The sequence below is a fragment of the Branchiostoma floridae genome, chromosome 12, assembly GCF_000003815.2.
Source record: "Branchiostoma floridae strain S238N-H82 chromosome 12, Bfl_VNyyK, whole genome shotgun sequence".
In the NCBI taxonomy this organism is placed as follows: Eukaryota; Metazoa; Chordata; class Leptocardii; order Amphioxiformes; family Branchiostomatidae; genus Branchiostoma; species Branchiostoma floridae.
The window spans coordinates 15,417,856-15,427,855 of record NC_049990.1 but is presented as its reverse complement, the minus strand read 5'-3'; the positions used below and the strand labels follow the sequence as shown (position 1 = coordinate 15,427,855).

At 40.8% G+C, this 10,000-nt stretch overlaps 2 protein-coding genes across 7 annotated transcripts in view; one reads left to right on the top strand and one right to left on the bottom strand.

Moving 5' to 3' along the window:
* LOC118427452 overlaps nucleotides 1-6,906 on the top strand; it is an 8,424-nt gene extending 1,518 nt beyond the window's left edge. For 3 of the 6 annotated variants that reach the window (XM_035837259.1, XM_035837257.1, XM_035837260.1), the window contains exons 3-9: nucleotides 436-530; nucleotides 1,366-1,577; nucleotides 2,408-2,527; nucleotides 2,920-3,390; nucleotides 4,358-4,469; nucleotides 5,637-5,800; nucleotides 6,617-6,906. In XM_035837259.1, coding sequence (XP_035693152.1) covers nucleotides 436-530; nucleotides 1,366-1,577; nucleotides 2,408-2,527; nucleotides 2,920-3,390; nucleotides 4,358-4,469; nucleotides 5,637-5,800; nucleotides 6,617-6,765 — 1,323 coding nt within the window. In that variant the 3' untranslated portion in view covers nucleotides 6,766-6,906. Of the gene's footprint in view, nucleotides 1-435; nucleotides 531-1,365; nucleotides 1,578-1,679; nucleotides 1,714-2,407; nucleotides 2,528-2,919; nucleotides 3,391-4,357; nucleotides 4,470-5,636; nucleotides 5,801-6,616 lie in introns of all 6 variants that reach the window. The other 3 variants (XM_035837258.1, XM_035837261.1, XM_035837263.1) reach the window with 3 other exon arrangements.
* Nucleotides 6,907-9,398: 2,492 nt separating this feature from the next.
* LOC118427453 overlaps nucleotides 9,399-10,000 on the bottom strand; it is a 3,394-nt gene continuing 2,792 nt past the window's right edge. Inside the window, exon 4 of the mRNA XM_035837264.1 lies at nucleotides 9,399-9,710. Coding sequence (XP_035693157.1) covers nucleotides 9,544-9,710 — 167 coding nt within the window. The 3' untranslated portion in view covers nucleotides 9,399-9,543. The remainder of the gene's footprint in view (nucleotides 9,711-10,000) is intronic.

Sequence of the window (10,000 nt, the reverse complement as noted above, 5' to 3'; positions counted from 1 at the left end):
GAAAGGCTATGGTTGGAGGATAGGTCAAAGAAATAAGACAAATCTGATTTACACTGGGTTCATGCATTTGTAAACTGTATCCTTATGTTTATTGTATGTTTGAGAAGAAAATTCTCACCTCTTAAGTTACGACATCCCAGAAATGTACTCTCCAAGCAGAGGTTAGGCTCTGACTGTTTGTTTTTTTTACCTCTTTTTAGGAATTTCTACACTTTTTATTCTGTGAGGTTTTCTTTATGTCTGCCAGCCAAACAAAAACACAGAAGGAAATCTAAAAATTTTAAGAACAATTTCAGACAAAAATGCCTTAAGCAGATGGGAAAAAAACAGCCATGCATAGCCTAACCTCTGTTGGAGAGTACAAAAAATGTTGAATATTAGCAATACATTTTTCAGACATGACCCACTGTTTTACCGCCCCCCTCCCCTCCACAGGTGCAAGTTGCAGCATCTGCCACGCCCACTTGTCAGAGACCGAGGTTAACAGAGGTCATTCAGAGAGGACTGACCACACAGGCTACTGACACCAGGTTAGTGTTTCTTTACAAGGTCAACTATAAGTTAGTTTGTAGAGGCTTGAACTGTGTTTTGCTGATGAATTTGGGTGTAGTGAAATTAGAGATGGTTAAATGTATGTATTGATATTAAAAAAATCTGTATTAGATAGCTTATAAGGCTATAGTTTGAATGCATAAATATTCATGGTGGTTGTATGTTTGCAGTTGTGGCAGTGACCACTTTGCAGCGAACTGAAAACTACCGCAAATTTTTTTATATCGTTATGTTCATAGAAAAAATAAGTTTTTGACTTTATTGATGATGAGACAAGTCATTACATGGGCAGGGCTTGAAATACTTTTTTCTTCAAACCTGCACTGGTGCAGGTAACATTGAAAATTACCTGCACCAGACAAATTTTACCTGCACCACTCTGAATTTAGGAAGTATGGATCATACTAAATTGCTGAGGAATCATTGCTATTTTTTCTTTTATATACTTAATAGGTAGTAACTAACAGTGCAGCTGATAACCATCCACAGTCACCTGCATCATAGGACATTTGTGTATAAAACCCAGTACATGGACCAGTGCAGGTTAGGTGCAGGTAGACATCAGAAATACCTGCACAGATCCAATTTTACCTGCACTAACCTGCATATGTAGGTGGTATTTCGAGCCTTGCATGGGTCTACCTTGGCAGCTTTGGGCTGATAGCGGCAGACCCTACAAAAATTACATTTTATAATTATTAATGATAGAGGAAATTTCTTTTCTTTGTCAATTAAACTAAGCTTAAGTTTACGATTACATTGAGCTGCAAGCAAAATATAGTCACAGTCTTTTTTATCACACAATGTATTAAGTAATACGATGATCTTCACCAGCCCAATGGACAAGCTCAGCGAGGCCAAGCAGGCATCTCTATGGGGGCTGCTGATTGGTGACGCCCTGTCCATGCCCGTACACTGGTACTACGACGCAGACGATATCAAGAGGGATTATGGAAAATGGCTGACGGGATATGTGGCGCCGCGCAAGCAACACCCTTCCAGTATTATGTCCCTCTCAGCTACAGGTGAGAACACCCCTCATACAAAATGGTGACAACCCACCCCTCCAGTATCATGTCCCTCTCAGCTACAGGTGAGAACACCCCTCCTACAAAATGGTAACAACCCACCCCTCCAGTATCATGTCCCTCTCAGCTACAGGTTAGCTCTTTCATATGATATCATATGATATGATATGATGGTTAATTACACAACAATTACATCTGTGACAATGTATGGCAATGTACAGACAAAGGGTTACATTCTAATACTACACATATACATTATATTACAACACTTTCAGTTACTACAATGCTAGTGGACTAAATCGAGTGGACTTTCATATAGAATAATACTATTACTACACAGTGTATTCTGTATCATCGCCCGAGGTTCCAGCCCAACTGTGGGTACTGATCGCCCGAGGCCAGAGTCAGATCCAGCTTGTGGTCGGACTGGAACCGAGTGTGACGTGGAATACATTGTGTTGTATTATATCTTATAACTGTCATATCTACCATGTAAAACACATGTTTCAATGCAAAATGCACCAGAAGTTGCAAAAATTTGATATCCTTGAACAAAAAAAATGGTATCATTACATCTTATTCCAACGTCCAAATCCAGTATTTGCATTTTCGACAATGGTGCACTCAGTGCACTTGAAATTATCCAATGGAAGCCTATGTGATAACAGTGGAATCGCATGTGACAACCCAAGTTATCACCGGGTCCGGAATACCTATAGTGTGTATCGATTATTATCTCAGCGCAGGCATGACATAGAAAATTGATATCAAAAAGTTTAGGACATTGCTCAAACACCTAAGGAATCTTTTTGACTTGTATCTTTCAGGTGGAAGTGGACGATCTGGTTTCTCCACACGGAGGGAGGAGCCCCTGATCGGGAATGTGATCCTCCATGACAAGCTGCAGTACTGGACTAACCGTGGGGGGTCCGTCCACTACCATCAAGGTCAGCATCCGTAGAACCATAGATTGTGTACAAATTATATGCATTGCTTCTGTGACACGACATTATGCAGATAGAAACGTGACTCGTGAGCAGTGTATCATACATTACAAAGAGTGAACAGCACCCCTGTCTCTGTTGAAGGAAGGTCCTGAGATGTAGATGGCCTCTTTTATGATGATCTTGCAAAGAGGTCTCACTGGTTCTATGCTCAGCATCGTTACTTTGTCCAGTGTCTGGGCAACTATGTACATGACTGTGTTATGAAACCAATGTTGTTCAACTTCGGCTTTGTGTTCTACACACCTAGCTCTAATGATCTAATGTAGGCTTCCTTGAAGTTCAAAGTTAAGAAATGGTACTTGTTGACCAGTTGTTATGTGTGTTCTCCACAGGTATGTCAGCAGGAGACAGCACCCTGAATGCCCTGTGTGCACTGAAAGTGTGCCAAACCATGACCAGGGTTGACCCCGACAACGACCTGTCCCCCCGCGACCTCCGTTCGGCCGTGCTGGCGGACTACGTCCAGTTCCTGACGACCCCAGGCACGCACAACGACACCTACGCTGAGTCCTTTCACCGCGCATTCTTCCGCGACTGGATCCAGGCAGGCAAGCCCGTCACAAAAGACGGACTGATCGACTTCGCGGAAAAACGGCACGAGGAACAGTCGGCGGGAAGTGCGGACTCGCAGCTGGCCGTGATTGGTGCGTTTGTGATGGCGGTCCCTTTCGTGCTGCACGCGGCTCATCTATCGGAGGCAGAGGCCGTGAGGAACACGGTTGATTTCGTGCGACTTACCCACCCCCTCCCACCTCATCATCTGGAACCATTCCTGGAGCTGTACGTGAAGGTCCTACATGCAGGTAAAGCTGTTACCATATTTTCTAGAATAAAGTATGCATTTTTAAAACTCACTGGCGACACACTCATTTTTATAGAAAAAGGTATATGAACAGACCCACTAAACTTGGGTCCCCTTAATGTTGACACCCATCATAATAGTACAAAAAGTATGATGTTAAAAATGCTAATGCCTTGATTAGGCGTAGGTCCAGCTTTTCTTCTTGGACTGGTCCGGAAAAAACGTACCTGAAAATATTCAGTTGACCAGATGTTGGACTGATTAGAAAATGAACAGATTATACCGACACTATGGTGACAGGGGTACATGTGTTTTGACTTGAGGGTTATTGGTCCAAGAAAATAGCAAGAGCGAAGTAGAGGAGAGTTGATAGTCATTTTTATCAAGTTTCTACATACAGTCCTATTTCAAGTCCAACTTAACAGACTGAGGTAGTTAGCATTGTTTATGGGATTAGATATACTCCACCAAATTCCTTTGTAGTAAAATGGACCACTGTTTTGAGTATTGCCCATTCACAATCAATTAGGTCCATGCAGGTTCAGGTCCGGACCTGATCCTCTGGACCTGTACCGCACCTGTACCTAAATTTTCTGTACAAGTACCCACACCTAGTCCTGATGCATTGCATTGTCATCTGTCAACTGTATTTCTTGGATTACTTCTGACAAAATCTACAGAAAAAAGTAAAAAGTAGAGATATCATCCCTTACCTTATGACGCTATCCCTTTAAGATTTTTGTCGGAGGCACAACATTTAATTTCTTCAGCACCTAAATGTTTCATTGTTAATGATATAAAAAAATGAGAGAATCGCTTTATTGTCAAAAGTATTCATTTTTTTCTGGTATGATACAAAATGTCCCACATTTTCAGTGGGCAGGAAATTTTATATGATCCTTCTTCTTTTCTGGTTACAAGTAGAATTCCTGTTTCACAGTGTTTTGTTATTTTATTTTACTCTTCAGTGTTGAATGGAGCCAGTCTTCAGGAGAAGGCAGCAGAAGCCCTGCAGTCTCCCGTCCTTGGGGGATCGGGCACGTGGAAGAGGGTCCAAACTTTCTCCTCTGAAGCAGCAGGGTGAGTGAAAAAAAAAGTAAAAGTAATCTTGAAGCAGTTTAGCTCACTGAAGAGCTAGTCTTCCACTTGTTGTGACAAAGAAAGCAGCTGCTATGTACATTTAAAAAAAAAGTCCATTGTACCTGGAAATTTCTCTTATTGCTCTTTTTTGATAAGTACAATGAACAGTAGACCATGGCCTATTAAACATCCCATCCAAAGGACTGCAACCCCTTCCAGTAGCTTGCATGTAGTGTGAGTGACACAGCCGGGATTCAAACACTCAACTTCTTGGTCTAGAGACAGGGTCACTTTAACCACTGGGCTCTGCACACTAAATGCTACGAGGAAAAGATTGCCATAGTGAACATCTTCAGCTTGCTTACAGTGATCAGGGAGATATTATGATTGTTAATATATAAGATCAAAGAAGTGCATCCTAGCTGCACACTCATAATAAACTATCAAGACTGTAGAAGTTGCATCGACTCAAAGCATCCTCTCAACATTGTGAAGGGATTATAGAAGTCTGTACTGGGAATCCAGATCTGTGGGCCACAAGGAACAATGGCATATTATAAACAAGTCAACAGTTTGAATTGTGGATGCAAAGGTCAAAGGTCTGACCCAATTTGTAAACAGGTCTAGACTGTGATGTCTATCAGGGGTGGGTACACAGTACCAGTACAAAACCAATTTTACTTGTTGGATGAAAAACCGGACATGAAAAAGTCAGTGGACCAGATGTTGGACCGATTCGAAAATGTGTTTTGGGGCTTACATGTCCAAGAAAAGAACAAAAGCAAAGTAGAGGAGGGGAGTCAATAGTCATTTTTACCAAGCTTCTTTGGTCAAGCTTGGTCTAAAACAGAAGACAGTTAGTGTTGGACATGAAGATGGGATTTCAAAACGCAGATGAACGTTGGATAATCCACCAAACAGAATCCTCTATCATATAGCAAAAATTGACCATAGTTTCGAGTATCACCCATTCATCAAGTTTTCAAAGATAATCAGGTTCAGGTTCAGGTGCGGACCTGGACCTGATTATCTGGACCTGGTCCGTACCTGGACCTGAAGTTTCTGTAACGGTACCCACCCCTAATGTGTATGTATGTGTTTGAGCTTAAAAAGAAAACAAGTGTCTACGAATATCCTGACTCCTAACTAGACTTTGTCGTTTCACAGCTATGCGAAAGGGTCGGACTCGCGGCTATCGGTTTACCAGGAGGCTGTGGGGCGGTTTGGCCTGGCCTGCTACATCAAGGGTTCACTCACTTCTCTGTTCTTCCTCGCACATGAGTTTCATGATGACATGGAGGGCGGAGTACTGACCAACACAAACGTCGGAGGTCGGTCAACGAATATTACTTAGTTATCTATTTGTTTTTTCATCTAGAGGTATTCTAATAGTATACACTTTCATGTCTGCTTGTCACCGACTTAGTTACTGTAGCTGCATCATTTCCTGGTATATTCTAGGACAAATGTTCACCCGATTTATCATTTCTGGATGTTTTGACCACTTTTCCTACCTGTAAACTATATGTATGGGACATCCCTGTAGCTCAACTGATAGCAGCCTCTTAGTTGATCTCCTGGTTCCAATTACAGGTAGTGTAATTGGGAGACTCCAGTTCAAGTCCTTGGTTGGGGCTACATCAATCTTTCAGAAGGGATGTAAAATGGGGGTCCCATTTTCCAGGAAGTGTCTTGAGCATGCTATAATGGAAGGGCTAACAACCTTTTTTAGGTTACCCACTCGGAGTAATACATGAATGAGACCATAATGCCAGTGTTCTCAACAGGATTTTTTCACAGCATAGGGGCATTTTAGTGCAACAAAACAGAGTGGTAAGATGCAGGTGTCACAGCATTTTGGTTCAATTTATGGTCGTGGGGAATCCTCCCTCTGAAAATCTATAATGTCAAAAACACTATTTCCTGCATTTTGAGGGCCAATATTTGGTGATATAAAGCCAACATTTCTTTTGTCATTTTTACAAAACAACAGAAAAGTTCCCTTCTCTTGTTGAAATACAGTATAGGGGCCCAAGTCACAGCATAGGGGGCTTCGATTTTCCTAGCGAGAACTTTGATTTTCCTAGCGAGAAGTGGACTCTACGTAGAGCTATTCCATTCGATAATCTTGTCTTCCCTTCCTTCAGGCGAGAACTGCCACCGTGGGGCAGCCCTGGGGGCTCTACTGGCTGCAGCTGCGGGGAGCACGGGGAAACCCCTCCCCCAGGGGCTGAAGGACGGGCTCGGATCTGCACGGACTGACCTCATGGCGCTGCTAGCAAACAGTAAACTGTGAAGGAGGTTTAGTTTCAGTATTGCACACCTGCTCTGTGTTATTGTTACCCACAGGAATAAGGTACCTGGATGTTTGACAAGAAGCTACGACATCTACAAAATGTTAAAGCACATCTAAGGTTAGGGTCTTGAACTTTTGAGGGTCTTGAACTTTTCAGGAACAAAAAAGATATGATATAGAATACTACATTTGTTAGCAAGCAAAAGTATCGAGTCAGTGGTCACTACGAAGAATGGTACTCAGGCTAATAGTATACAAGGAAACGTACCAAAACTTGTCAAGAGCATGATGATTTACTGGTAGGTATATTTCTTGCTGTACAGTTCTTGATAACTGTACTTCTTATTCGCACAGCCAAAGTGGGAACTGGAAACTACGTGTACCCACTCACTGTCATTTTTAAGTTAGCAAAGATAACTTCATGATGGTTTCTCAGTTTGGAACAGTGGTTTGCGAATGTGTTCACTAGCTGTGAAGTCTGTTCTACTATCTTAGGACGTTGCGCAGTAGTTATATCTCCATGACCAGATCCAGAACACAGAATTAACAACTGATGATGTGTGTTGCACATCATTTTCTTAACTTCTAATTAACTCCTTGCACCCTTCCCTGGCCACTGGCAAAAGCTAGCTTGCGTCACTTTGTGTGACAAACTCCAGATACAGGCCAGGGTTGAACAAGCTTTCTAAAATTCACTTGTCCTATTGGGCAAGCACATAAAAAATTTACTAATACCGGAACAAATTTTTCACTTCCCCAAAATTCAAATTCCAGCAATGGAATTCTTATTCTTGCGTCTATTTTCCAAGCCTGATGTCATGACTGTAAAAAGTATATCAAAATCTCACTCGATGGAAAAATGTTACTCCGATTGGGCAAGTCATGCACTTGCCCAGGACAATAGGGATAGTGGACTTGTCCAACCCTGAGATAGCCTAAACTTCTCTCAGTAATGATTATCACTTCCCCTTATACTGGAAATAGCTCCAAAAGTCATCATACGCAATGGTTATGTTATTCTTTGAAATTAATATGTAATAGTGTATGAATTATGCTCCAAACTTTTGTACATTTACCATCTATATAGGCATACACCAGTAACATCCTTGCATACATCTTCTTTCATTAGGCCACACCAATTTAATTTGTTGGTTCTCGGATTTCCCGACCCATTTTTTTCCGATTTCCAAAAAAAAAAAAAGAAATCTAGTCCCAAGAAAAATAGTATTGGTTTTGCTATTGCAGACCTTTTAAAAAACCCCATTCCAGGGGCACATATTGTTGATAAACCAATCAGAGTGCTTATTTGCAGTCACATGATCAGAACAGTGGCATAAAATCAAGGGAAGAGATTCATTGGATAAATCATGCCATGAAAAACTGAAAACTTGACTACATTGTACTTTACCTTGTTTTTCTGTGTTAAATAAGTTCACCACAGACTTTTTGCAATTTTAAAAATTTTTTTTTTTCGACCGACCGCCGCAATATTTTTCTGAAAAAAAATCCGAGAACAAAGAAATTAAATTGGTGTGGCCTTATATGTAAATGTTAAAGAAATGTCTTGGACACAAAAGAAATGGAGCCCTTTGAGTGGTTGTGTTTGGAGTCAGTGCTGAATGTAATGCTGCAAGAAGAGATATATGATATATGCTGTGTAACTTAACATCAATCAGTATGTAGAATTTATGATTAATGATGGAAACAATACATCAAAGGGACATTTTGATAAATAAATCCCTTGCTGCAGTGTATTTAGATTTGCTGGATGGGTGTTTTTTTATGATGCTAATATTATGCTATTTAATTACTTTTTGTCAGTACAAAAATATATGATCATGAGTTATGCCACTTGGACATTGACATGAATATGGCTGACTTTGCGGTTCAATCTAATTATGTATTTCACTGGGCTGCAAAAGATAGTCGCCAACAAACACCAAATTATTGTTTGAAATTTTTAAAGTTTAAAAAACAAACTTTGTTGCAAATGGCTGGAAATTAAACTTGATTTAATAGTCAAAAGACTATCACAGCAAACCTTTGATGAATCTAATAACCATTGTACATTGATCTTCCATATATCAATTTATTGAATTTTCATACAATTGATTCATTGTTAAACCATGTTTCCTTGTATCCAATTTAGGATCAAAACTCTGATTTTGGGTGCGGCCATTTTGTTTTTTGGGATCACATATTTTACTCGCATCTTTGCACATCAGGGAAAACTAAGTGACAAAATTTGTCATCAGCAGGTAAGGGCCAGGGAGATACCTACTTGAAGTTATTAGAACAAGAAACAAATTAAATAGAAGACAATCCTGTACGATGTATACTATATTCAAATACAATGAAATGACTTTAATTTAGCTGTAGTATATAGCGAGAATGAAAAAAATTAACCATGAACATGACTGTACTGTCTTCATAAGAAAGAATGTTCGAGGATGCTATGTCTGGGAAAAAAAAATACATGTGCATGTTTTAAGGGTACTACCAAGACTGACAATAGTTGTAACGATATATACTAAAGAGGATTAAATCTATGGAAATGGAGTCACATCTTCCTCTCGCTATAGCTACATGTCACAATAATTTTCCACTAGATGTGAACAAAAAGACAAAACGAATAGCACGTGCAAAAAGTCAATTTTATTTGTAGAGCGATCTAGCTGTCAAAATTTCATGTAGCAGCCCTACCACAGAGAGGTGGACACCATAGTGGACTGGAGGTGTTACCGAGTTCTAAGCCACTACCATCATCAACATTAGACATTAACCTCTATAACCGCCATAGCCCCCACGACGGCCGTAGCCCCCATGACGGCGACCTTTATGACGGCGACCTCCGCGACCGCGAAAGCTTTTCACGTAGTCTTCACGTTGCCTGGGCAGGTCCTTCCGTCCATGGTGGCCCTTGCGGCTTTCGCGATGCTTTTCCACTGAGCGGAAACAGAGCAAGTTGTAAGGGCAAGCAAAGTGTGTGTCCGTAGTTCAAGTTGATCCGATGATAATTGCAAAGGAAAAAGACTTGACTGATTGACACATAACAAACAAGACCATAATATATACCATGTCCAGAATAAAAAGTCTGAAAACAGGAAGTTCTGCTGCAGTACAAAGGTCACACACCAATTGTCCAAACTTGACCTTTCGTCTTCCCAAGACCTACCCACATGTCAAGACCTATATATACCCACATGTCGAGACCTACCCATATGTCAAGACCTAC